This window comes from Armigeres subalbatus, chromosome 1, assembly GCF_024139115.2.
Source record: "Armigeres subalbatus isolate Guangzhou_Male chromosome 1, GZ_Asu_2, whole genome shotgun sequence".
Taxonomy (NCBI): domain Eukaryota; kingdom Metazoa; phylum Arthropoda; class Insecta; order Diptera; family Culicidae; genus Armigeres; species Armigeres subalbatus.
This window is the reverse complement of record NC_085139.1, coordinates 224,004,943-224,032,592: the sequence shown is the minus strand read 5'-3', so window position 1 is coordinate 224,032,592 and position 27,650 is coordinate 224,004,943. Positions and strand designations below refer to the sequence as shown.

General features: G+C 41.6%; 1 protein-coding gene, 1 long non-coding RNA gene and 2 pseudogenes across 2 annotated transcripts; 2 read left to right on the top strand and 2 right to left on the bottom strand.

Moving 5' to 3' along the window:
• Positions 1–1,873: 1,873 nt before the first annotated feature.
• On the bottom strand, positions 1,874–3,134 carry LOC134207032 (actin-related protein 3-like; annotated as a pseudogene).
• An 867-nt stretch (positions 3,135–4,001) lies between these two features.
• Positions 4,002–5,669, top strand: LOC134211416 (protein yippee-like). Its single transcript, XM_062688244.1, has 2 exons — positions 4,002–4,395; positions 5,338–5,669. The coding sequence occupies exons 1-2, from the start codon at positions 4,118–4,120 to the stop codon at positions 5,405–5,407; spliced, it is 348 nt and encodes a 115-aa protein (XP_062544228.1). The 5' UTR covers positions 4,002–4,117; the 3' UTR covers positions 5,408–5,669.
• A 6,384-nt stretch (positions 5,670–12,053) lies between these two features.
• On the bottom strand, positions 12,054–22,088 carry LOC134211412 (uncharacterized). The gene is made up of 5 exons (XR_009979014.1): positions 21,230–22,088; positions 20,995–21,035; positions 20,405–20,627; positions 20,182–20,346; positions 12,054–12,260 (listed from the first exon to the last, which is right to left on the bottom strand). It is a non-coding gene; the product is annotated as an uncharacterized LOC134211412 (long non-coding RNA).
• Positions 22,089–22,206: 118 nt separating this feature from the next.
• Positions 22,207–24,209, top strand: LOC134207031 (actin-related protein 3-like; annotated as a pseudogene).
• The last annotated feature ends 3,441 nt before the right edge of the window (positions 24,210–27,650 follow it).

Below are 27,650 nucleotides of genomic sequence, written 5' to 3'. Positions count from 1 at the left end.
GATTTTAGGTACTCTTCACCCATATTTGGGTGAACTGAAGTAAGCGTGTATAATATATCTAGATTGATTTTTGAATAGGTCGGATGTGCAATTTTGCTCAATCGGAGAAAACGGATAACGAAGTTTTCAAAGATAAAATTAAATGTTATTTTATCAATATGTGCCAATTTTGTACAATTTCGACACCTAAAATTTTAATTTAAATCATTTCTATAAATTATTGTGAAACAATCATGATTTTTTCGCTAGAAACTCATTTTCTCCACAAAAAAAAGATTCGCGTCGTTTTGAAAGTGTGTGCTATACATTCGACCTAAACGATGCGACCTTATGCAAAGCACCATGTTACTTTCGACTAAACTGTTCCGTCGGTTTTTCATTTGTCATGTACATTCGTCAAAGCACTTCGGACCTGTTGACAGATGTCATTGCTTTTACGACAGGACATACGACCTATCGAATCAAGTACCGCGGCATGTGCGTTCGAATATCTTTAATAATATAGAATATAGAAATAATATAGAAATGTAAATACCCCAAAACTCAGCACGTGCAAGTTCACCCTAGACAAGCTGCAGGCGTGAAATTCGGATAGTGTGGTGGGGAGCTGCTGAGGTAAGTTTCAGTCATTCTCAGTCGAAAACAGAGGAAGTTTGATTTCCTTCGTGATCCGCTCGAAACTCCGAAACTCAATTCTGGGTTGGTTTTCTAAACCAACCATGTACGAGTTACGAAAATGAAAAAAAAACCTATTAGCTAAAAATTGTGAACTTAAACTGAACAATTTTCTTATGTACTAACATAAATCCTCATCATCGTTTACAGAATTTACAACATGCGACAGTATCTACCCCGCTGTCACCGGCTCCGGGTATTAGACCAACTGTTCCTGGTTCAACGGAGGGCCTAGTAGATTGTCTCGTCAACTAATTCTAAAACGACTCCAGTACGACGCATGATTTCATATTGGTCTAAATAACGTATATGGCATTTCATATAAAAATACTTATCTATATAATAAAAATGAAATGGTATGTGTTCGTATCCGCATAACGCGAAAACGGCTGGGTGGATTTAGTTCATTCCTTCAGCAAATATGATAGCTATCGTTTCCGAAGGGTTTATGATATTTCCAAATGCGAAGATAACGAGAAACGTTGAGCAAATTGTGAAAAACTAAAATTAAGAATCGTATGGAAACTGCATGGGCAGTTCAGAACGCGCATTTTCGCCTACTAGGCGACCATCTGATTCATCTAGCAGAAGGACCAATTCCTAACATCGTTTGCTCAAAAATGCTTACGAGTGCTTTGATATTCTATTTAGAAGGAATATTCCATAAAGTGCGAATTCAAACCCATCCGCTTAGTATAGTCGCGCATAGTATCATACTGAATCTGAATACATTAACGGGATCGATAAATAAATTTAAGAATTTGATATTTGATACCAACGCTGCCGGGCTTGATGCAATACCAATCTCTTTCATTAAACTCCTATGCCCTTTCGTCTTACCTGCTCTATGTCATCGTTTCAACTCGATCATTGAAACGAATACCTTCCCATCAAACTGGAAAAGGCATTTATAACACCATTTCCGAAACTTCCCAATCGCACACAACCCAAAAACTTCAGACCGATAAGCGTGTTACCGGCACTGTCGAAGATACTTCCTTTTTCTTTAAAATTAAGCAAATGTTTTCTCACCTGTAATGCTCTTATATAATTTCAATAATTAAGTTATAAAATCATTTGTAATACATAGTGTTGAGATTTCACCTTATGCTCAGAAAATAGGTAAAATTGCACCGTTGAGACCAACATACTTTCGCCAAACCACGTATTATTGCATATGATGGGAAATCATCGGAACGTCAATTGGTTTAGACTTGATTCGTCCCTCGCTCAAGTTCTCAGTAATTCTTAACCGAGCATTTACTATACATTTGATATTACGCTGAAGCCTTTTGACCGAAATCCTGAACTCACCTCAACACGTCGCCCACGAATGGCTGCTTTGCGATGTTCAGATAGATGTAGCCAAGCCATTCCTTGATCGGCTTGGCCGTCTCGATGCTCTGTTCCAGGGATATTCCAACCTCATGTTCATAAAGGAAGCTCTGAACAGAAGAAGTGATGTTCTGACCAGCGTTTGGAATGTGCTAGATTCACTATCCCATGACGTCGCCGTCGGCCACAGGAATCACGTGCGTCACATCGTCGCCACAATTCCCGTCAGCGTTCTTTCCTCTACCGGACGAGACACCCAACTAGCTGCCAGCGCCAGAACCGCCTGCACTGCAATATACAACCCCGGTACGCGGTGGTGAAGGTCTCGAACATAATCTCCGCGCTGTATTCTCTGTTCTCCGGTATGTTTAAACTTTAAAGGGAACTCTGTCAACAAAAACTGATGATCTTCTATAGTTCGGCACTGCTTCAGAAAGCGTTCCATCCTCGCAATCTTCGACCAATCCGTGGCGTACTGGATACTTAACCGAATACCACTAATATATTAATACTTTTAATTGAAATAACATCAAAATAATTTTAAAAACAAAATTCCCAGCCTGTCAACGAAGGGTCGTATGTGATGTTTTTTTGCATTTGACATTTTCGGTACATGCGACCTTTTTTGACAAAAGGTCGTATACACGGAATTTTTTATTTCGGCATTTTTTGTCGAAAAGGCTTTTTGTGACAATAGGTCGAATGATCGATTTTCGTTCTACAGGAGTGTTCGTCAATTACGTCGAAATGTTTCGCAATAATATTTTATTAAAATATTAAAATATCGGCACAATTTTTTTTTAACGAAAGGAACTGTATATTCTCTATCTTTTAACGTAATAAGCTCGAAATATCCAATTTTGTTACATACGACCTATTCAAAATTCAGTCTAGAAATATTAAATGAGTTTGTATCTTAACTATACAATCCCCTTAATTTAATACATTACAATTTTTGTTTTACCATTATAACATAAACTATGAATACTACACAATAGTGGATCCTCCAGCCATTTTTGCATTATTACAACACAATGTAAACTAGAGGCCTGAATGTAAACATTTTGCTATGAAATTCCATCAGGAGAACCTACCTTACAGTCCCATGATTTGATTACATGCATTGGGGTCAGGGGGGTCTACTATATAGGGCGAATTCAGCTAGTTAAAGTCTGTTAATTTCAACGAATAACGTCGTGTATTTGAGTGTTTTATGCATGTATCGTCAAGAGGAGATGCAGAGCTTGTTGATAGATATCAAGCAGATATCGGCACCAACATTTCAAAAGGGCGTAACTGGTTTTGTAAACAAAAGCATCTCATGTCGCTGGTGGGTTAATTTGAGCCCACCCACGCAATCCAATACCACTGATGGAAGCATCGAATCCTCTTCTTTCATTTAATGGTGCTGGATTGTGTGGGTGAGCACAAATAAGCCCACCAGAGACGTGAGAAGCTCTTGTTTACAAAAGCAGTTTCGCCCTTTTGAAATGTTGGTGCCGATATGTTGAAAATTTCTACTCCTTAAGACAGGAAGAGCAAAATTCTGCTACTAGGGGGTCCACTATTGGGCATTTTATCCTATGGTAATTCAATTGTTTGCACTATTGAACTATAGATAGTAGAATCTATAGATGAGCGAAAGCATGGCTGAGTCGATTTTTTTGCCCGTGCACACGCGCATATGACGTCACAGCCCTTAACGTTTCCATTGAAATCATGACGTCATGCTCGTTTGGAGACACGTTTGACAGTTCGTTTGGAGACAGTCGATTTATATTCGCTCATCTATATATTCCACTATCTATATATTGAACCAATAGTACAATTTTATCCGGCATCCTGTATGCCGACCACTTCGACATCTTCTACTCAAATTTGGCTTCCCACACGCAAGGTCGAAGTTGGGTAAATTAATGTCACTTTTGGATAGTTTTTTCCTTCTGTGTATAAATATTTATTAAACTATATTTTTTACTGTGGGACGGATCAAGATCAAAATCAAAACAAAGGAAGCGATTAGTTTGTCACCAATCATCATTACAAGTTCCAGCAAAATCTGCGAAAGTGCATTGAAAGTCGTCCAATTCCTCACCAAAATCTCACCATGGGTAAGGTATTCCTTGAGCACATCGGGGGCCAGAAGCTGTACTCCTGCTCGGCCTGCGAAACCAATCTGACCAACAAACGGGAACTGATCAGCACTCGATTTACGGGGGCCACCGGAAGGGCCTTTCTCTTCAAGCGGGTCGTCAACCTGACCTATTCTGCGGTGCAGGATCGGGTCATGCTAACCGGACGTCACATTGTTCGGGACGTGATGTGTAAAAATTGCAAAGCCAAGCTCGGCTGGATGTACGAATTTGCGACGGAGGAGTCCCAAAAGTAAGTCGTGTTTTTTTCTTCATAATTAGTGACGTAGACATATTCAGGGTTGCCAGACATTCTTTAAAATATGTATTGCACCGTTATACGCATTATTGTCCCACAAGGGACAATAAGCTACAGTATGGGATAATATTTTTTTTCAAAATTTTCTCTTTTTCCATGCTATTTGATGCTGTGATGCTATGGACAAAATTTTATCCAAATCTGTCAACATTTAAGCGGTACTTGTTTGATATTTTTATGGAGAAATATCGGCAATATGTATGTATTTTATAAATCTAACTAGCTTACGATGAAGCATTCAGCTCCTAAAAAAATTGATGCTTATTCAAATGCTGAAAACAACGAGAATATTAAAATTTATTTGGCTTAGTTATTGGCATTCTGCTGAAGTAATTTTATGTCCCGTCCAGACTGTGAGCTATATCACTTGATATCAATTTTCTTACATCTCTTCCTTGACCTAGAATATAGGATAACCTGTAGGCTTCCGTTATTACAATAAATTACAATTGCAATCTAGTTTTCATTCAAAATAATGTATATAAAGTCTCATGTCTAGTTTTGCTATACAATATCAATTAATGTAGCTCTTAGTCTGGCTGCATGCACGCACAGTACGTAAGTCCAAGTTAGTCAATGTCACTGGAATTTGGAAAAGTTTCCATATCACCTATGAAATCAACGGCTGAGATTTCGGTTCGGTAGTGGATGCCTAATATTTAAGGGGTAGTCTCAAATCATACACGTGAAAACGCAAGGAAGTGATGCTATTCTCATGCAATAGTCTAGCCTTATAATACCACCTTCGATTTTGTGCAAGTCGCTTAATAAACTAATTCCATTATTTTGCGAGGGTATTAGGTTAAATAACGTTAGCAAAACACGCACATCAAGGTAAGAAATGTAACCTTTGATTAATCAATATTTTTATTTCAGATATAAAGAGGGAAAAGTGATTTTGGAACATGCTTTGATTATCGAGTCTGAGGGCTTTCCAGAAGTGTGACCAGGCCCGGTCGATCCTGCCGAATTCTAAAGCTAAATAATAATTATTGATGCAATTTTATCATAGATTAAGAAATGTTCAGAAACATAATGTAGATTTAGTACTGAAAGGATACTTTGAACCCTATTTAAAATTATTAAACTTTCGCATGTAGAATTAGAACTAGATTGTGTATTAATAATCATCTCATAAAATGATCACTATATCGATGTTTATTCCATTCGCAATGATAAAATAAAGGTAATTCTAAAAACAAAACTGATTTAGTTGTAGTAGGAATTATCAATTAGCATTGAAACACTATTTACAGTGCTTTTCTGTCCCTTTTCGCATGAGAGTCGGTTTTCTCTTTTCAGACGCTTCATACAAAAAGTGTGACATAGGAGGGTTGGGAGGGGGTTTGAAAATGATCAATTGAATATTTCAACTCTGAAAATTGAGTGGATTAACCAGAAAACGCGAGAATCGCACTCTTTTCCTATGCTGGCCTTGCACTTTTTTGCCAACAATTTTGTTTTTATTAATTTTATTTGCTAATCGAATATGTACATGCATTCATCTCTTAGACTAGGTGTTCCGTGTTTTTTTAACACTATCATCCTTATTTGCTATGAATATTGCAATAGAAGATTGCAACGATTTTTGTCTAAAATTGAAAATTATTTTATTGGAAATGATTTTCTGTTTATAAGTGTTTACACTTATTATATTTGTTACATTCGCCTTAAATCCTTTCAATGCGATTATTGTGAATGTGAATGTCAATGTGAATTTAAAAGATAATTTTTGATCTAGCAGTCCTAAATATTTAGCTTTGCTAGACCAATTAATTGAAACCCCATTCATAGTGACAATGTGTCTGCTAGAAGGTTTCAAATAAGAAGGTCTCAACTTATGTGGGAAAATTATAAGATTTGTTTTAGACGCATTTAGGGAAATTTTCCATTTTTGCAAGTGGAGAAAATATCCAAACTTTTTTTACTACAAATGACAAAAGGGCTTCGCCCTTTGGCGGAAAGGCCCGTGTCATCTGCAAACAAAGTTTTTTGACACCCTGGTGGTAAATCAGGTAAGTCAGAAGTAACAATGTTATACAATATGCTGCCTTGGAAAACACCAGCTCTTACAAGTAATCTATAAGACTTAGAATTCTGATAGTTTACCTGCAGTGAGCAATCTGATACATAATTTTGGATCAGTTTATTAATGTACAGAGGAAAATTAAAATTTATCAATTTTATAATCAAACCTTCATGCCAAACACTGTCAAATGCTTATCAAGAAATTCGTAACTCTTAATAATTGATGAGTGGTTGAATGCCCATGGCGAAAACAAAATTGCTCATCAGCAAAAATAGAATTGTCATTTATATGAACCACCATTCTTATTAAAATAATCATTCCGAACAGTTTGCTTATTGAAGAAAGCAAACTGATTGGGCGATAATTAGAAGACACAACTTTGGCGTTTTTTCATTTATCTGAGAAGTATGACAATTGAAAATATTTGTTAAATAAATTAATCAAAAACGACAAAGAGCTCTCAGGAAGTTTTTTGATAAGTTGGTATGTAGAAAATAACATCATCACCTAAGGCTTTCATATTTTCAAATTTTCTAGTAATAGATCTCCCATCATCCAAATTAGATCTCAACGAAGGGAAGGGTCAAACACATTCTCTTGATTGAGAATATCTTCGAAGCTACGTGTAACCTGGGCCCTGGGGTGGCATTGCGCATCTTGATTCGAAACGAGCAGACCGTGCAAATTGTCATACGAAAAAGCTGTCGAAAGAAGATGCGAAATGGCCAATGGGCGAAATGAGGCCCCTGATCTTGCCAACGACATTTTTTTCGTGGTTCTTGTGACGAACGATGAACAACGGTGAACTGTTGAACAACGCCGTCAGATAAAAAAATTCCCTTTGCTTTGCCTATTCTTCCACAACGCTGAATTAAACGCTAAAATAAATTTTGATGATTTTGGACCCCAACCCTAGAATCCTATAAGAAGAGCACCGCCATCTTCTACGTTTGACAGGTCTCCTGCTCGTTTGTAATGCGCATTTGTATGGAAACTGACAGATGATTCTAATAAATAGAGGGAATTTTTCGTCATAATTTGTGTCACTTTATTAACATTACGCAAACTGCTCGGAGGTTAACCGAATCAAGAAGCTGAAAGTAGCTCCAAGTTGGATGAACCAACCGTGCAAAAGGGATTAACACGACTCTGCGGCCGCATCGTCACTGAAGCAACTCGTTTATCCTTCAGTAGATAACATCAGAATCCTAGAAGACATTATGGTCAGAAATATCCGGAATAAAGGAAAAATAAGCAGAATCAGACGTGGCGCTAAACCAATCACAAATATATTAATTTGCAACGTTCGACTTTCGCCCGCGATGGAAGCGTACATTCATCGTTTTTTTTATAGCGCTGCGGTGGCAAAGAGAGCGGGACTTCAAGAATAAATTACAAAGAGTCCTCAGGACTTAACCTATTTATCAAAGAAGGGGTTATGACCGTTGGGAAAAAAAAATTACCCAGACAAACAGACTGTTCGACTTAAGTTTTTGGATTTATCCGTTAAATGATAATGACGATTTTGAAAAGATTTATTGTTTTTAAAATGCGCCATTTGAAATATTAAGGCAGCTAAACGACATTTTTCACTAAGGTGGCGTCTTCATCGATTTGGCTGTCGTCGACGGAAAGTGAATTTTTCTGCTAAGATTCTTTGATTTTGTTTCGTTAGTCATTGGAAATGATATCAATGTTTCTCCGAATTACCATTTCATACAAAAGAAGATTAATTAGAGATGAATTTCCTTCAAAGTGAATTACATCCCCGCAACTTCGACGTCGTGGCGCTGCAGGAGATTTGCTGGACAGGACAGAAAGTGTGGAAAAGCGGGCATCGAGCGGCTACCTTCTACCAAAGCTGTGGCACCACCAACGAGCTGGGAACCGGCTTCATAGTGCTGGGTAAGATGCGCCAACGCGTGATTGGGTGGCAGCCAATCAACGCAAGGATGTGCAAGCTGAGGATTAAAGGCCGTTTCTTCAACTATAGCATCATCAACGTGCACTGCCCACACGAAGGGAGACCCGACGACGAGAAAGAAGCGTTCTATGCACAGCTGGAGCAGACATACGATGGATGCCCACTGAGGGACGTTAAAATCGTCATCGGTGACATGAACGCACAGGTAGGAAGGGAGGAAATGTATAGACCGGTCATCGGACCGGATAGTCTGCACACCGTATCGAATGACAACGGCCAACGATGCATAAACTTTGCAGCCTCCCGCGGAATGGTAGTCCGAAGCACCTTCTTTCCCCGCAAAAATATCCACAAGGCCAAATGGAGATCACCTAACCAAGAAACGGAAAACCAAATCGACCACGTTCTAATCGACGGTAAATTCTTCTCCGACATCACGAACGTCCGCACTTACCGCAGTGCGAATATTGAATCCGACCACTACCTCGTTGCAGTATGCCTGCGCTCAAAACTCGACGGTGTACAACACGCGTCGAAGTCGGACGCCGCGGCTTAACATTGGGCGGCTACAAGACGGTAGACTAGCCCAAGAATACGCGCAGCAGCTGGAAGTGGCACTCCCAACGGAAGAGCAGCTAGGCGCAGTCTCTCTTGACGATGGCTGGAGAGATATCCGCCATTGGTAGCACCGCAACCGCTGCACTTGGCACGGTGCCCCGAGAAATGACTGGTATGACGGCGAATGTGAGCAGTTAGTGGAAGAGAAGAATGCAGCATGGGCGAGATTGCTGCAACACCGCACGAGGGCGAACGAGGCACGATATAAACAGGCGCGGAACAGACAAAACTCGATTTTCCGGAGGAAAAAGCGCCAGCAGGAAGATCGAGACCGTGAAGAAACGGAGCAACTGTACCGCGCTAATAACACACGAAAGTTCTATGAGAAGTTAAACCGTTCACGTAAGGGCCACGTGCCACAGCCCGATATGTGTAAGGACATAAACGGGAACCTTCTTACGAACGAGCGTGAGGTGATCCAAAGGTGGCGGCAGCACTACGAAGAACACCTGAATGGCGATGTGGCAGACGAAGATGGCGGTATGGTGATGGACCTGGGAGAACGCGCACAGGACATAATTCTACCGGCTCCGGATCTCCAGGAAATCCAGGAGGAGATTGGCCGGCTGAAGAACAACAAAGCCCCTGGGGTTGACCAACTATCAGGAGAGCTATTTAAACACGGTGGTGAGGCACTGACTAGAGCGCTGCACTGGGTCATTACCAAGATTTGGGAGGAGGAAGTTTTGCCGCAGGAGTGGATGGAAGGTGTCGTGTGTCCCATCTACAAAAAGGGCGATAAGCTGGATTGTAGCAACTACCGCGCAATCACATTGCTGAACGCCGCCTACAAGGTACTCTCCCAAATTTTATGCCGTCGACTAGCACCAACTGCAAGGGAGTTCTTGGGGCAGTACCAGGCGGGTTTTATGGGCGAACGCTCCACCACGGACCAGGTGTTTGCCATTCGCCAAGTACTGCAGAAATGCCGCGAATACAACGTGCCCACACATCATCTATTCATCGACTTCAAAGCCGCATATGATACAATCGATCGGGACCAGCTATGGCAGCTAATGCACGAACACGGTTTTCCGGATAAACTGACACGGTTGATCAAAGCGACGATGGATCGGGTGATGTGCGTAGTTCGAGTTTCAGGGGCATTCTCGAGTCCCTTCGAAACCCGCAGAGGGTTACGGCAAGGTGATGGTCTTTCGTGTTTGCTATTCAACATCGCTTTGGAAGGTGTAATACGAAGAGCAGGGATTAACACGAGTGGTACAATTTTCAATAAGTCCGTCCAGCTATTTGGTTTCGCCGACGACATAGATATTATGGCACGTAACTTTCAGAAGATGGAGGAAGCCTACATCAGACTGAAGAGGGAAGCTAAGCGGATCGGACTAGTCATCAACACGTCGAAGACGAAGTACATGATAGGAAGAGGTTCAAGAGAAGACAATGTGAGCCACCCACCGCGAGTTTGCATCGGTGGTGACGAAATCGAGGTGGTAGAAGAATTTGTGTACTTGGGCTCACTGGTGACTGCCGAAAATGACACCAGCAGAGAAATTCGGAGACGCATAGTGGCTGGAAATCGTACGTACTTTGGACTCCGCAAGACGCTCCGATCGAATAGAGTTCGCCGCCGTACCAAACTGACAATCTACAAAACGCTAATTAGACCGGTAGTCCTCTACGGACACGAGACCTGGACGATGCTCGTGGAGGACCAACGCGCACTTGGAGTTTTCGAAAGGAAAGTGCTGCGTACCATCTATGGTAGGGTGCAGATGGCGGACGGTACGTGGAGGAGGCGAATGAACCACGAATTGCATCAGCTGTTGGGAGAACCATCCATCGTTCACATCGCGAAAATCGGACGACTGCGATGGGCCGGGCACGTAGCCAGAATGTCGGACAGTAACCCGGTGAAAATGGTTCTCGACAACGATCCGACGGGCACAAGAAGGCGAGGTGCGCAGCGGGCAAGGTGGATCGATCAGGTGGAAGATGACTTGCGGACCCTCCGTAGACTGCGTGGTTGGCGACGTGTAGCCATGGACCGAGCCGAATGGAGAAGACTCTTATATACCGCACAGTCCACTTCGGCCTTAGTCTGAATAAATAAATAATAAATTCCTTCAAAGTGCAAAACTTAATCGTTTGGCGACGACAGAAAGTTGCCCTTCGGTAGCAGAACCACAAGCGCGCGTCGGAGGGAGATGATGCAATGAGTTTGTTCGAATGAATGGCGTCAGTAGCAGCCAAATGGAATTTCCTCACAAGATTTTGATTATGTTTTGTTGTAGTTGAGGATTGAAAAGTTCCATTATTGGAAAAATATCGGTTCTTTACAGTACCATTATTTTACACAAGGGTAGATTGATCCGAGATGCAAGAATGTTCATAAAAGTCCAAAAATTAATAGTTTGGCAATTGGCATTGACAGAAAATAACCCTTCGATAGCAGAATCATAAACGCGCGTCGAAGAGTGACGACGCAATAAATTTGTTTGAATAAATGGAATCGCTCCCAGTAACCAAACTATCACGCCAAACGCCGATTCCACAGAAACAGTCCATTTTTGCAATCAACCCCTTCTGTATTGTGTCCCCAATGTACCTTTCCAATAACTAACTGCAACCACAGATAACAGACATTGAAGCTAGAACAAATTTTATTGAAAATCCTGTGTAAAGTTTTGAATTGATATACGTTGGCCCACTCCTGCCATCTACACAGCAAAAAAAGTTGTTGAATATTACATCGAAATCGCTGCAACCCGTTGAATCCATCGACTGTTGATTATTACACTGGGCGATGTACACCATAGCCTCCTGTGTAATAAACAAGAGCGATGTAATTTCGTATCGACGTAATAAATTGGACGACGTAATCAGAGCAATGTAAAAGAATGTGATTCAAAAAATACTTTTAAAATCGTTTAATTGAGTTTTTATGGTAGTTTTCTTTCATAAAGTTATTTGTATCACTTGATTCTGTTATAAATATATTTCTATAGAATATTTTGATAAAAACATATTAAACAATAAACAATTATATCTTTTCTAGATCGCGCAGCCAGATCTGCGATACCATCGAACGTTCATTTTCTCTCGTAAAGAGAAGGTTCCATTCAGCTACGGCAATGCCGGAATGCCATCTGCAGTACACACGGCTAAAGGCAACATGCTGATTGTGAATTCCTAGCGGAGCAGTTGAATTAATGACCTTCATGCACAGACGCACCAATTCTCTCTGTAGATTTACCGTCCAAGGTCCTATAAAAGAAAATCCATTGATTACACAGTTGATCTGAACTTTTATGGATTTCAGGTTTAAATTCTGAATCTTCTTCTTCCTTTTCTTCAATGGCTCAACATTCCAGCTGGAACTTGGCCTGTTTTTCAAATTAGTTTTGTATTAGCATTTCCTCAGTTATTAATTTAAAGCTTTTCCCTTTTCTATGCCCGTCATTGCATGAGTACGTATCTTGTGTGAAGTACAAGGATACACTATGCCCAGGGTGTCGAGAAAATTTCCAACCCGAAAACATCCTAGACCGGGCCGAGAATCGAACTCGTCATCTCCGGATTGGGAATCATACGCCGTTGCTCGCAAGGCTACTGGAGACCCCTTCTGAATCTGCTAATACTAAAATGACAGCGATTTTGATGGGAATCATTAAGGGATTGCAATGGGAAACATTTAGCAATTCCGATGGGAATCTTCCAAAGACTCCAACGGGAATGATTATAGGTTTTCGATGGGAAACTTCCAAAGACTCCAACGGGAATGATTATAGGTTGCCGACTTGAATCCTTGAGGGATTCCGCAGAATCCTTGTGGAATTTTGACGGGAATCTTTTAGGGCTTGCGATGGGAATCTTTTGGGGATTTCAGCGGGACTCTCTTAGGGATTGCGATGGGAAACATTTAGGATTTCCGATGGGAAACCTTCAGAGATGTCAACGGGAATTCAAACAGATTCCAACGGAAATCCATAAGGGATTCTGAAGGGAATCCTTTGAGGGTTCTGACGCACATACTTGAGGGATTCCGACGGAAATCTTTTAAAGATCCTTACGGGAATCCTTCCAACGCAAATTCTTAAAGGATTCCGACACAAAACCTTGAGAGATTCCTAGGGAAGTTCTTGAGATCATATGATGGGAATTCTTTACTAGAGGTGTGCGCCGCCGCGCCACGCCGCCGCCGCCGGCAGTTTTTGGCACGCCGCCGCCGCTGACATTTTTGCATCGGCGCGCCGCCGTTTAAAATTTGTCACGCCGCTGATCTATAAATTTCCACGCCGATTGAAAGTTTCAGTAGAAACTTAGGAGTTTCTACTATTCTACTACCATTTCTACTATTCATTGGATTTTCCGTATAATTTCCTGATAGATCTCTACAACATCACGTTGAAACTCAGACATTTTTTCATGAAGATACCAATTATTTCCATGAAAATTCCAATCAATATCTTGTTAAAACTTCGAAGAGCTCTCCGTAAAAACTAAGCGTGAAAATTGCTAAAGAGTTCTCGTTGAAATAAAAAAAAATCTAATTGAAATTGAATTTTTGAACAGAAAAGAGTTGTTCGGCAGAAAGTCACAAGACTGAAAGTTGATAGGCCGAATCGTTTAACCGAAAAGACTAATCGGTAGAAGCCTACCCGAGCAAAGCATAAGAGCAAAGCGATAACTTGTTTTCATGTTGTGAAATCATCGATTATGTTTACTTAATTTGATATCTTTTTGGTCGTTTTAACGGTTAAAATAACAAAACGTATAGCAGAATTAGCTTCCTGTGACATCAAATCAAAAACTATTTCAATGTTCCTTGTGACTTTTGAGTTGGAATAAAAACGAATGCGTTTAGGGTGATTAGCTGCATCGTTCCCTGAAAGTAAATCGAATTTTGATACTTCATTTTAGGACTCAATTCGGCTTAATGGGATTTGGTTAGACGGCTTTTGGCTTAAATGCCAGTATGGACTCAAAAGTAGAGAGGTTATGAAACTTCGTTCTACAGTCTTTCAACGTAAATGTCATTAGGCCAAACGGATGGATATTATGGACTAAGTCACCCATTCAGTTATTGACATTTGGCCGTATGACCTGTTAGCCTAAACGATATTTTCGGACAAATGACCCATTTTGTCAAACAACCATATCGGCTAATCGGCATTTTTGGCTGATGACCTATTCGGCCAAACGACCTGTGAGGGAAAACGAATCTTTCGGCCAAATTACCAGTTCGGAAATACGGCTTTCGGCCAATAGAATTTCCCAAGAATTTCTTACGGGCAATACACCAGCCTTTCGACAACTACAACATGACGCATTCTAGACGTCAAACAATTGTCAGACGTCGTCAAAATAGAAGTGCATCTGATTGTTCACCGCAGTTATGCAGTTATCATCGACTTTGACATAGTTTTGAAGCTCCGCTGTTCGATAACTGCAAAATTGATGTAACTTTCGAAATGCAGTTAAAAGCATTGCAGTTAAACGGCTTTCAGTTATCGAACGTCTACTGTACAAAGAATTTTCCGTAGAATTCCAATAATTTCGAACAATTTATTGTTGAATCATTCTCAAACAAAATAATCATCAGCGGACATTCTAAAGAAGTTTCCGTTAAACTTACGGAGAATTTCTCCTGAACATTCCAGAGAATTGTTCTCGAAAACTCCTTAGAGTCTTCTGCGGGAATTCTTAAGAATTGACTGTTTTATCGTTGGTCATGCCAAACTAGCCGTCTTAATTATTATAGACTGAGAAAGTCAACGGTAAAACATCCATTCAACCAGCCGCACTCTGCTACAATTATCAATAATGTTCTGTGCAAACTTGGAAGAATACTCAACAGAAACTCAACAAGAACTTTTCATAAATTTCCGAAATTTTTCCTGTAGAAAATTCTGAAGTTTCTCATGTAAATTGCGACAAATTTTCTGCTGAAATTCCAAACAATTTTATTTGGGAATTCAAAAGAGTTTCTTTTGGTAATTCCAAAGATTTCTCGAAACTTCAAACAATCCGAAAATATTTTCCAAATTTTGGTTTTTCTCCAGATTTTTCTGGAGAAGTTCATTAGATTTTTCATGCGAAAATCAAAAAATTAATGTCTTGAAAATATCCCGAAAAAATGCATAAAAAAATCTTAGAAAAACGTAATGAAAAAAATCGCCACGCCGATTCACGCCGCCGCCGCCGCTGGGTAAAAAGGCTTTCGGCGTGACGCCGAAAACGCCGCCGCCGCCGACCAAAATTCTGACAAACGCCGCCGCCGACGAATATCGGACCGGCGCACTCCTCTATTCTTTACCCGAGCAACACACACATGTTGTAAATCTGTCTATTCAACTCATATACGACTAAATTTGGTCATATATGAGTTATTTCAACCAAATCAATGTGAATTGTGCTGTTAGGGTAGTGATTCCGACATATTTTTTTAGCGATCCCGATGGAAATTCTTGACGGATTCGGGCGGAAATCCTCGAGGGATTCCGATTAAAATCAGGCCAAAGCAAATCCTTTACTGATTCCGACAGGAATCCCTTAAAGATCTTGATTGGAATCATTTAGGGATTGCGATGGGAAACCTCTAAAGACTCCGACGGGAATCATACAGGGCATTCCGGGGTTCCGATGAGACTCTTTCAAGGATTCCGATAGGAATCCTTTACGAATTCCGACAAGAATCCCTCAGGGAATTCAATGGGATTCATTTAGGGGATTGCGATGAGGAATTCCAATCGGAAACCTTCAGAGATTTTGACGGTAATCTTTTAGCGATTCATTTGAGATTGTGATGGGAAACATTTATAGGAATTCCGTTGGGAAATCTTTAGAGATTTCGACGGGAATCCATAAGCGATTTTGAAGGGAATCCTTGAGGTGGTCTGACGCGCATACTTGAGAAATTCCGACGGAAAGCCTTTCCAATGGGAATCTTTGAGAGGTTCCGACGGAAATCTTTTGGGGATTCCGACAGAAATCCTTTAGATATTCTGACGTAAATTCTTTAGCGATCCCGATAGGAATCCTTGAGGGAATCGGACGGAAATCCTCGAGGGATTCTGACGAGAATCTTTAGAGATTCTAATGGAAGTTCTTCAAGGATTCCGACAGGAATACCTTAGCGTTTTTATTCATTTAGGGATTGCGATGGGAAACATTCAAGAATTCCGATTGGAAACCTTCAGATTTTCGCCGGGAATATTTGAGAGATTCCGAGTGAAATCCTAACAGACAACTTAAATTTTCGCTCGTACCTCTCTCCGATGATTTGAGGCATAAAGGAACCGAATTTTGCAAAACCCAACTGACAAAACTTTTGAAATTTTTCAACGATCATTTTGATGTAACAAAAAGTATATATTCAACCAAGTTTTCCAAATTCCATACAAAAATTACCATTTCGGGAGAGTAGTCAACACCATATTTTCTTTTGGCACACAGCAGAAAAGGAGCGATGAGAGCGACAGAAGCCCGTCAAAATTCCTCCGGAATTCCTCCGGAAGATCCTCCGGGAATTCCTCCGGAAGTTCCTCCGGGAATTCCTCCGGAAGTTCCTCCGGGAATTCCTCCGGGAATTCATCCGGAAGTTCCTCCGGGAATTCATCCGGAAGTTCCTCCGGGAATTCCTCCGGAAGTTCCTCCGGGAATTCCTCCGGAAGTTCCTCCGGGAATTCCTCCGGAAGTTCCTCCGGGAATTCCTCCCCGGAAGTTCCTCCGGGAATTCCTCCCCGGAAGTTCCTCCGGGAATTCCTCCCCGGAAGTTCCTCCGGGAATTCCTCCCCGGAAGTTCCTCCGGGAATTCCTCCCCGGAAGTTCCTCCGGGAATTCCTCCGGAAGTTCCTCCGGGAATTCCTCCGGAAGTTCCTCCGGAAGTTCCTCCGGAAGTTCCTCCGGGAATTCCTCCGGAAGTTCCTCCGGGAATTCCTCCGGAAGTTCCTCCCCGGAAGTTCCTCCGGGAATTCCTCCACGGAAGTTCCTCCAGAATTCCTCCTGAAGTTCCTCCGGGAATTCCTCCCGGAAGTTCCTCCGGGAATTCCTCCCTGAAGTTCCTCAGGAATTCCTCCCCGGAAGTTCCTCCGGGAATTCCTCCCAGAAGTTCCTCCGGGAATTCCTCCCCGGAAGTTCCTCCGGGAATTCCTCCCCGGAAGTTCCTCCGGGAATTCCTCCCCGGAAGTTCCTCCGGGAATTCCTCCCCGGAAGTTCCTCCGAGAATTCCTCCGGAAGTTCCTCCGGGAATTCTCCGGAAGTTCCTCCGGGAATTCCTCCGGAAGTTCCTCCAGGAATTCCTCTGGAATTTCCTCCGGGAATTCCTCCGGAAGTTCCTCCGGGAATTCCTCCGGAAGTTCCTCCGGGAATTCCTCCGGAAGTTCCTCCGGGAATTCCTCCGGAAGTTCCTCCGGGAATTCCTCCGGAAGTTCCTCCGGGAATTCCTCCGAAGTTCCTCAGGAATTCCTCCGGAAGTTCCTCCGGGAATTCCTCCGAAGTTCCTCCGGGAATTCCTCCGAAGTTCCTCCCGGAATTCCTCCCCGGAAGTTCCTCCGGGAATTCCTCCCCGGAAGTTCCTCCGGGAATTCCTCCCCGGAAGTTCCTCCGGGAATTCCTCCCCGGAAGTTCCTCCGGGAATTCCTCCCCGGAAGTTCCTCCGGGAATTCCTCCCCGGAAGTTCCTCCGGGAATTCCTCCCCGGAAGTTCCTCCGGGAATTCCTCCCCGGAAGTTCCTCCGGGAATTCCTCCCGGAAGTTCCTTCCAATTCCTCCCCAAGTTCCTCCGGGAATTCCTTCCGGAAGTTCCTCCGGGAATTCCTTCCGGAAGTTCCTCCGGGAATTCCTCCGGAAGTTCCTCCGGGAATTCCTCCCCGGAAGTTCCTCCGGGAATTCCTCCCCGGAAGTTCCTCCGGGAATTCCTCCCCGGAAGTTCCTCCGGGAATTCCTCCCCGGAAGTTCCTCCGGGAATTCCTCCCCGGAAGTTCCTCCGGGAATTCCTCCCCGGAAGTTCCTCCGGGAATTCCTCCGGGAATTCTCCGGAAGTTCCTCCGGGAATTCTCCGGAAGTTCCTCCGGGAATTCCTCCGGAAGTTCCTCCGGGAATTCCTCCGGAAGTTCCTCCGGGAATTCCTCCGGAAGTTTCTCCGGGAATTCCTCTGGAAGTTTCTTCGGGAATTCCTCTGGAAGTTCTTTCGGGAATTCCCCCGGAAGTTCCTCCGGGAATTCCTCCGGAAGTTTCTCCGGGAATTCCTCCGGAAGTTCCTCTGGGAATTCCTCCGGAAGTTCCTCCGGGAATTCCTCCGGAAGTTCCTCCGGGAATTCCTCCGGAAGTTCCTCCGGGAATTCCTCCGGAAGTTCCTCCGGGAATTCCTCCGGAAGTTCCTCCGGGAATTCCTCCGGAAGTTCCTCCGGGAATTCCATTGCTGAACGCCGCCTACAAGGTACTCTCCCAAATTTTATGCCGCCGAATAACACCAATTGCAAGAGAGTTCGTGGGGCAGTACCAGGCGGGATTTATGGGTGAACGCTCTACCACAGACCAGGTGTTCGCCATACGTCAGGTATTGCAGAAATGCCGCGAATACAACGTGCCCACACATCATCTATTTATCGACTTCAAAGCCGCATATGATACAATCGATCGGGACCAGTTATGGCAGCTAATGCACGAAAACGGATTTCCGGATAAACTAATACGGTTGATCAAGGCGACGATGGATCGGGTGATGTGCGTAGTTAGAGTTTCAGGGGCATTCTCGAGTCCCTTCGAAACGCGTAGAGGGTTACGGCAAGGTGATGGTCTCTCGTGTCTGCTATTCAACATCGCTTTGGAGGGAGTAATACGAAGGGCAGGGATTGACACGAGTGGTACGATTTTCACGAGGTCCGTCCAGTTATTTGGTTTCGCCGACGACATTGATATCATGGCACGTAACTTTGAGAGGATGGAGGAAGCCTACATCAGACTGAAAAGCGAAGCTAAACGGATTGGACTAGTCATCAACACGTCGAAGACGAAGTACATGATAGGAAGAGGTAGGGAAGAGGGAGGGCAATGTAAGCCACCCACCACGAGTTTCTATCGGTGGTGACGAAATCGAGGTGGTTGAAGAATTCGTGTACTTGGGCTCACTGGTGACCGCCGATAACGATACCAGCAGAGAAATTCGGAGGCGCATAGTGGCTGGAAATCGTACGTACTTTGGACTCCGTAAGACGCTCCGATCGAATAGAGTTCGCCGCCGTACCAAACTGACTATCTACAAAACGCTTATAAAACCGGTAGTTCTCTACGGACACGAGACCTGGACGATGCTCGTGGAGGACCAACGTGCACTGGAGTTTTTGAAAGGAAAGTGTTGCGTACCATCTGTGGTGGGGTGCAGATGGCGGACGGTACGTGGAGGAGGCGAATGTACCACGAGTTGCATCAGCTGTTGGGAGAACCATCCATCGTTCACACCGCGAAAATCGGAAGACTGCGATGGGCCGGACACGTAGCCAGAATGTCGGACAGTAATCCGGTGAAAATGGTTCTCGACAACGATCCGACGGGAACAAGAAGGCGAGGTGCACAGCGGGCAAGGTGGATCGATCAGGTGGAGGACGATTTGCGGACCCTCCGCAGACTGCGTGGTTGGCGAAGTGCAGCCATGGACCGAGCTGAATGGAGGAAACTTTTATGTGCAGCACAGGCCACTCCGGCCTTAGTCTGATAATAAATAAATTCCGCTCGGAACGCACCACAAAAGTTAAACTTAGCATCCACAAAATATTTTGATCCCCAAAATAATTCGTCCGGAATTCTCAAAGGATTCCGCTCGTGATCCCCAAAGGATCTCAATCGAAATCACTAAAAGATTCCACTCTGAAGGAATACGCTCGAAAACTCCACAGTATTCCACTTGGAATTCCCAAACTATTCCACTTGGAATCCACAAAAGATTCTGTTCGGAATCACCACAATATCCTAGCCGGAATTCACAAACTATTTCTTAAGGATAGCTGGTAATCCCCAAATGATTCAGTATTAATAGCAAATCCTTCACGAGTACCATCCATAATTTAAAAAAAATCAAAGATGTTCAATTCGTATCCGTTTCTGTTTTGAATCATAGAAGTACTCCGTTCGGGATCGAATATGTTGAGAAAATCATTTGGAGATCTAACTTATTACTATGCACTTACGTTACACTTCCGGTCCGGTCAGGTCATTCTTTAGGAGTTCCAATACATCAAGTGGTAGCAAAGAGATTCCTTTCAACCAGCAATCGAACTCGTTGCATCGCGCGGTGGAGCAAGTCAGATTTCTCGATAGTCGTTTCAAACATGCCGTGCACGTAAATGTAAAATCTGGAAAAATAGGGATAAAAAGTAAACTCTTTTAACTAGTAGGTATATGAAAACTTACCAAGCTAGATTATTATGGACTTTTTCTTTCACAATACAAATTGTATCCCGTGGATAATGGTTCCTGATAGCGATCTGACAAGCATGAGAAGGTCCTATGTGAGCAAAGAGGTACGATCAGAAAGATGATGTACGCCCCCTTCGTATAGACTGCGTATAGTTGGCGACGTGTAGTCGGACCGAGCGAAAAAAAAAAGACAAGGCGGAGGTACACCGTGATTAGCCTGAAAAAAAAAGGAAATAAAATATAAACTACAATTATTTATAATCAGAACAAATAGGGTAAAATAATTAGTAATAGATATCTTTTAATAAAATTTCATAGAAAAATGTTTTTATTATGCTGTAATACTGTAACTAGGGGAAATGACGGCTTCGGAAGGTTTTGTTCTATTATTGTCAGAGAGGTTTTCTATAACAAATTATGCTCAAATTTAGCCTAAACATTCTCTGCATATCAAAGAATATTGTGGCCAAATTTCATAAAATTTGGTCAACAAAAACCCTTCTGGCAATAATAGAACAAAACCTGCCGACGCCGTCATTTCCCCTATGTTTACTATTTTACATTATACCCTAATGAATACTCACCATATTGATTTTCCATCAGCAAACATACTAAAAATCTGTATCTGTAAGAAATGGAAAGACTTTAATCAACGTTTCCAAATAAATCCACTTTAATTATTATATGTCTGTTCAGCTTACGAGCTTTATCACTTGATATTAATTAAACGAGATGAGGATGTGCAGATTTTGACATTTGTATACCTACTCCTCAAAAAGTGATCAAGCTTGTAAACTGAATAACCTACTAAATACTCACCCGAGAAATCAATTCAACGTGATGGGACCGTGTTTGACCTTCGGACTCAATTCAGGAAGCAAATCGTTAGACCAACCTACAAGCGAAGTTCAAATCCAGGGCTTCCGGAGTTTCAGACTCTACATCCGATCGCATCAGCATTGGTCGCTCAAGCCAGCCTTCGCAAAGTCGACCAGCAGCTGCCAGCAACTTCGACAGCGTTGTACGGAACAGATTCATATGTTTTGCCGCGGGAATCCTTTGCAAGGTCTCCGTCAGTTGCTCGCCGAAACCCATCTCAAAAAGACGCTGGCACTTTTGATTTTGCCTGCAGGCCATGACAACGATCACATCCGGCAGGATGTGAATGGCCGCAAAATGCGAAACCCTCGAATGGCTTCAATCTTTTTAAAATCCTGGAGAACTTCAGCTTAGAACTTGATCTATCGTTTTACTTTTTCGAAAAGCGGTATCAAAAAAGCAACCGGTTCACCTGAACCTTTCTTGGCCATTGCACATCGCGGAACTCCAAATCACCAGAAACCAAAGGAGTTAAACTTGCACTTTGAATTATATATTGAGGATTGTCCGCCTGCTGTCCCGTATTCAGAAATCCGCTTTTTGTCTCCTTTGCCGTCGTCCCGTAACATTAATTGTGAATTAGGCTTAATTAAATGAATTAAAAACAAAGAAAACTAATAAATCCGCGAGAGAAAAAAAACCGTGAAAATCAACGAGCGAATCAACATGGCGACGAAACAGCGCCGACGTCTCAGACATCAAGTGCGCAGTGTTGCGAGGAAAATTATATTATGAATGCATATAATATTGTATCCAAAATCTGTGTAATTTTACACAACTGTTGGATTCTATTGGTTGCAGCATTTTCTGTGTAATATTCGATGCTTTAAACATCGAATATTACACAAATGCGACGTAAGGGAAATTGCTGAATCTAGCTTTTGTGTAATTTCTAAGCAATGTAAAATTACATCAAAATGAATGTTAACGTGCATTATGATACAGACATCACATAGAAATTTTGGTACATCGCTTAAATTACATCGATGCACATTACATAATTTTTTGCTGTGTACTCAACTGATTGCGGCAGTACCTAAGGATGCAGCTGAATTACAACCGTCGAACGCAGCCAATGCATTTGACAGCCGCAATCGGGCTGCGTTTTCAATAACAATGATTCTTGCGCCATCTCCAATCGATTGCCAAACGCGATCCCAATTTAAAATACATTTCTAGACTGAATTTTGAATAGGTCGTATGTAACAAAATTGGATATTTCGAGCTTATTACGTTAAAAGATAGAGAATATACAGTTCCTTTCGTTAAAAAAAAATTGTGCCGATATTTTAATATTTTAATAAAATATTATTGCGAAACATTTCGACGTAATTGACGAACACTCCTGTAGAACGAAAATCGATCATTCGACCTATTGTCACAAAAAGCCTTTTCGACAAAAAATGCCGAAATAAAAAATTCCGTGTATACGACCTTTTGTCAAAAAAGGTCGCATGTACCGAAAATGTCAAATGCAAAAAAACATCACATACGACCCTTCGTTGACAGGCTGGGAATTTTGTTTTTAAAATTATTTTGATGTTATTTCAATTAAAAGTATTAATATAGGGTTTCTTACCCCATTCCCGGCCTAACATGCGTACGACTGCATTATTCAATTGATATTTATGACAGGAAGCAACTTTTCCTTAATTTTGTGGGCTGTATAATACTGCATTGAGGTTCACTTCTGCTTAAAAAATAGCTATTCGTGCTAAATATCGTTCAAGAAAGCTTTTATTTGATTTAAATTAACGAGGTGCAGCACTCATTTCAGTCATAGCGATTTCCATTCGGCATATCACAAAAACCAGTTCCCGGCCTAAGCAAAATTTCACTCAATCTCTCAACATTTCTCTCTCATTCTCTCTCGGGACGGTAGAAAATGCGACGTAAACAAAAATCTAGACTGAATTTTGAATAGGTCGTATGTAACAAAATTGGATATTTCGAGCTTATTACGTTAAAAGATAGAGAATATACAGTTCCTTTCGTTAAAAAAAATTGTGCCGATATTTTAATATTTTAATAAAATATTATTGCGAAACATTTCGACGTAATTGACGAACGAAAATCGATCATTCGACCTATTGTCACAAAAAGCCTTTTCGACAAAAAATGCCGAAATAAAAAATTCCGTGTATACGACCTTTTGTCAAAAAAGGTCGCATGTACCGAAAATGTCAAATGCAAAAAAACATCACATACGACCCTTCGTTGACAGGCTGGGAATTTTGTTTTTAAAATTATTTTGATGTTATTTCAATTAAAAGTATTAATATATTAGTGGTATTCGGTTAAGTATCCAGTACGCCACGGATTGGTCGAAGATTGCGAGGATGGAACGCTTTCTGAAGCAGTGCCGAACTATAGAAGATCATCAGTTTTGTTGACAGAGTTCCCTTTAAAGTTTAAACATACCGGAGAACAGAGAATACAGCGCGGAGATTATGTTCGAGACCTTCACCACCGCGTACCGGGGTTGTATATTGCAGTGCAGGCGGTTCTGGCGCTGGCAGCTAGTTGGGTGTCTCGTCCGGTAGAGGAAAGAACGCTGACGGGAATTGTGGCGACGATGTGACGCACGTGATTCCTGTGGCCGACGGCGACGTCATGGGATAGTGAATCTAGCACATTCCAAACGCTGGTCAGAACATCACTTCTTCTGTTCAGAGCTTCCTTTATGAACATGAGGTTGGAATATCCCTGGAACAGAGCATCGAGACGGCCAAGCCGATCAAGGAATGGCTTGGCTACATCTATCTGAACATCGCAAAGCAGCCATTCGTGGGCGACGTGTTGAGGTGAGTTCAGGATTTCGGTCAAAAGGCTTCAGCGTAATATCAAATGTATAGTAAATGCTCGGTTAAGAATTACTGAGAACTTGAGCGAGGGACGAATCAAGTCTAAACCAATTGACGTTCCGATGATTTCCCATCATATGCAATAATACGTGGTTTGGCGAAAGTATGTTGGTCTCAACGGTGCAATTTTACCTATTTTCTGAGCATAAGGTGAAATCTCAACACTATGTATTACAAATGATTTTATAACTTAATTATTGAAATTATATAAGAGCATTACAGGTGAGAAAACATTTGCTTAATTTTAAAGAAAAAGGAAGTATCTTCGACAGTGCCGGTAACACGCTTATCGGTCTGAAGTTTTTGGGTTGTGTGCGATTGGGAAGTTTCGGAAATGGTGTTATAAATGCCTTTTTCCAGTTTGATGGGAAGGTATTCGTTTCAATGATCGAGTTGAAACAATGACATAGAGCAGGTAAGACGAAAGGGCATAGGAGTTTAATGAAAGAGATTGGTATTGCATCAAGCCCGGCAGCGTTGGTATCAAATATCAAATTCTTAAATTTATTTATCGATCCCGTTAATGTATTCAGATTCAGTATGATACTATGCGCGACTATACTAAGCGGATGGGTTTGAATTCGCACTTTATGGAATATTCCTTCTAAATAGAATATCAAAGCACTCGTAAGCATTTTTGAGCAAACGATGTTAGGAATTGGTCCTTCTGCTAGATGAATCAGATGGTCGCCTAGTAGGCGAAAATGCGCGTTCTGAACTGCCCATGCAGTTTCCATACGATTCTTAATTTTAGTTTTTCACAATTTGCTCAACGTTTCTCGTTATCTTCGCATTTGGAAATATCATAAACCCTTCGGAAACGATAGCTATCATATTTGCTGAAGGAATGAACTAAATCCACCCAGCCGTTTTCGCGTTATGCGGATACGAACACATACCATTTCATTTTTATTATATAGATAAGTATTTTTATATGAAATGCCATATACGTTACACAGAGAAACAGACGTCTCACTTAGAACAAAATGCAATCAAAATCATCGTTCCGAAAACATTACCACCCAATGCTAAAAGCACTGTAGGTGGACAAGCGGCAACCAGGTGGCGGTAGTGAGCAAACGTCAAACACAAGCAAAACCGATTGAAGCGCCATCGGTGGCCGATCGACCATCTACAAAAAATTGAATCCACCGTTAAAAAGATAAACGATGATACATGTGTAGAGTGAGACGTCTGTTTCTCTGTGTACGTTATTTAGACCAATATGAAATCATGCGTCGTACTGGAGTCGTTTTAGAATTAGTTGACGAGACAATCTACTAGGCCCTCCGTTGAACCAGGAACAGTTGGTCTAATACCCGGAGCCGGTGACAGCGGGGTAGATACTGTCGCATGTTGTAAATTCTGTAAACGATGATGAGGATTTATGTTAGTACATAAGGAAATTGTTCAGTTTAAGTTCACAATTTTTAGCTAATAGGTTTTTTTTCATTTTCGTAACACGTACATGGTTGGTTTAGAAAACCAACCCAGAATTGAGTTTCGGAGTTTCGAGCGGATCACGAAGGAAATCAAACTTCCTCTGTTTTCGACTGAGAATGACTGAAACTTACCTCAGCAGCTCCCCACCACACTATCCGAATTTCACGCCTGCAGCTTGTCTAGGGTGAACTTGCACGTGCTGAGTTTTGGGGTATTTACATTTCTATATTATTTCTATATTCTATATTATTAAAGATATTCGAACGCACATGCCGCGGTACTTGATTCGATAGGTCGTATGTCCTGTCGTAAAAGCAATGACATCTGTCAACAGGTCCGAAGTGCTTTGACGAATGTACATGACAAATGAAAAACCGACGGAGCAGTTCAGTCGAAAGTAACATGGTGCTTTGCATAAGGTCGCATCGTTTAGGTCGAATGTATAGCACACACTTTCAAAACGACGCGAATCTTTTTTTTGTGGAGAAAATGAGTTTCTAGCGAAAAAATCATGATTGTTTCACAATAATTTATAGAAATGATTAAAATTAAAATTTTAGGTGTCGAAATTGTACAAAATTGGCACATATTGATAAAATAACATTTAATTTTATCTTTGAAAACTTCGTTATCCGTTTTCTCCGATTGAGCAAAATTGCACATCCGACCTATTCAAAAATCAATCTAGAAATATGGGTGATCGTATGCACTGTAAACCCGACAATACTCTTTAAAGAGTAAAATTCATCCATTTTTTTTGTATGTATGAAACTGTCAAAATAATGGGTAATTATTTTTTTAGGATAATGTGTATTTAGTGCCCATTTTCAAGTTCCATGTTTTTACTCATTAATGAGTGAAAATCAAGTTGAAATAATAATGAACAAATATTCGAAGATGCTGATGGCGGAGGAGGTAACAATTCTTCTATTTATTGCTGTTATTTTTAGTAAATATCTTATAAATTTTGTCTATTGCAGCCCAGGGATCTATAATGTTATCCGCAAACAATAAAGTAGCCTTCAACAAGCCCTAATTCCGACATCCGGCATAAATGCAGTAGTTCTTGGTGCAGCTGCTGGTGGTGTTTCGCTGATAGGGAAGACAAAGACGTTTCTCGGCAATAAGGAAAGCCTTCCAGCGTTGGTCCTGGAGCAACTATTGGTATTCTACCGGATATCGGGAAGCCGTCGACGGTTGTCGGTTATGGGATGCCTTAGATTTCGCGATTGGCTCTGGACGCAGCTGCTGCTATTGCTCTGAACATCGAGACGCCGAATAAGTTTATCGGCATTCGGAAACGGCTTCGACTTCAATGACCATAAATATATACAAGACAGAACAAGAGAAGCATTGGCACTTTTGCCCGAACATTTACATTTAATTGATTGTTAAATATGTTTTTATCATGTTTATTGCACAAAAGATTTTTTCATTAAAAATAATAAACCGCCTAATTGTTTGCATAATATTTATACTAAATTTCAACCAGCTTTTCAAAATAATAAAGAGTAAAATATACCCGTTTTTTCAAAAATTATTCCTTGGATAATGGGTAAAAAACACCCCTGAATTTGACGTAAAGGGCCTTTACTCATTAATGAGTAAACGCTGTTTACTCTTTTAATGAGTTGAACTATTTAACTTCATAATGGGTACTTTTTTACCCATTAAAGAGTACTTTGGTGGCACAGTGTGGCGCAATAATATGGCGCAATGCAGTTGTCATTCACCGTCATGCTACGTTTAGACAAGGCAAGTGAATTGAGCAAGTCGCTTGAATCGCACGCGAATGGAACGTGTAAACATCTTAATTCAATTCACTTGAACAAAAAGAAAGTTGAACATGTTCAACTTTTGGCAAGTCAATTGAATTCAACTGAGTTGTTCAACTCACTTGCCCTGTCAAAACGTAGCATCATTCTTGTTTACGTTCGTATCGGATACGTTAGAACTATAGATAGTAGAATCTATAGATGAGCGAAAGCATGGCTGAGTCGATTTTTTTGCCCGTGCACACGCGCATATGACGTCACAGCCCTTAACGTTTCCAT

Excerpts from the sequence above, each read along its gene's own strand:
- LOC134211416 (XM_062688244.1), top strand. The coding sequence starts at position 4,118 with ATGGGTAAGGTATTCCTTGAGCACATCGGGGGCCAGAAGCTGTACTCC. Across the intron at positions 4,396-5,337 it reads GCGACGGAGGAGTCCCAAAA|ATATAAAGAGGGAAAAGTGA; the intron begins GTAAGTCGTGTT and ends TTTTTATTTCAG.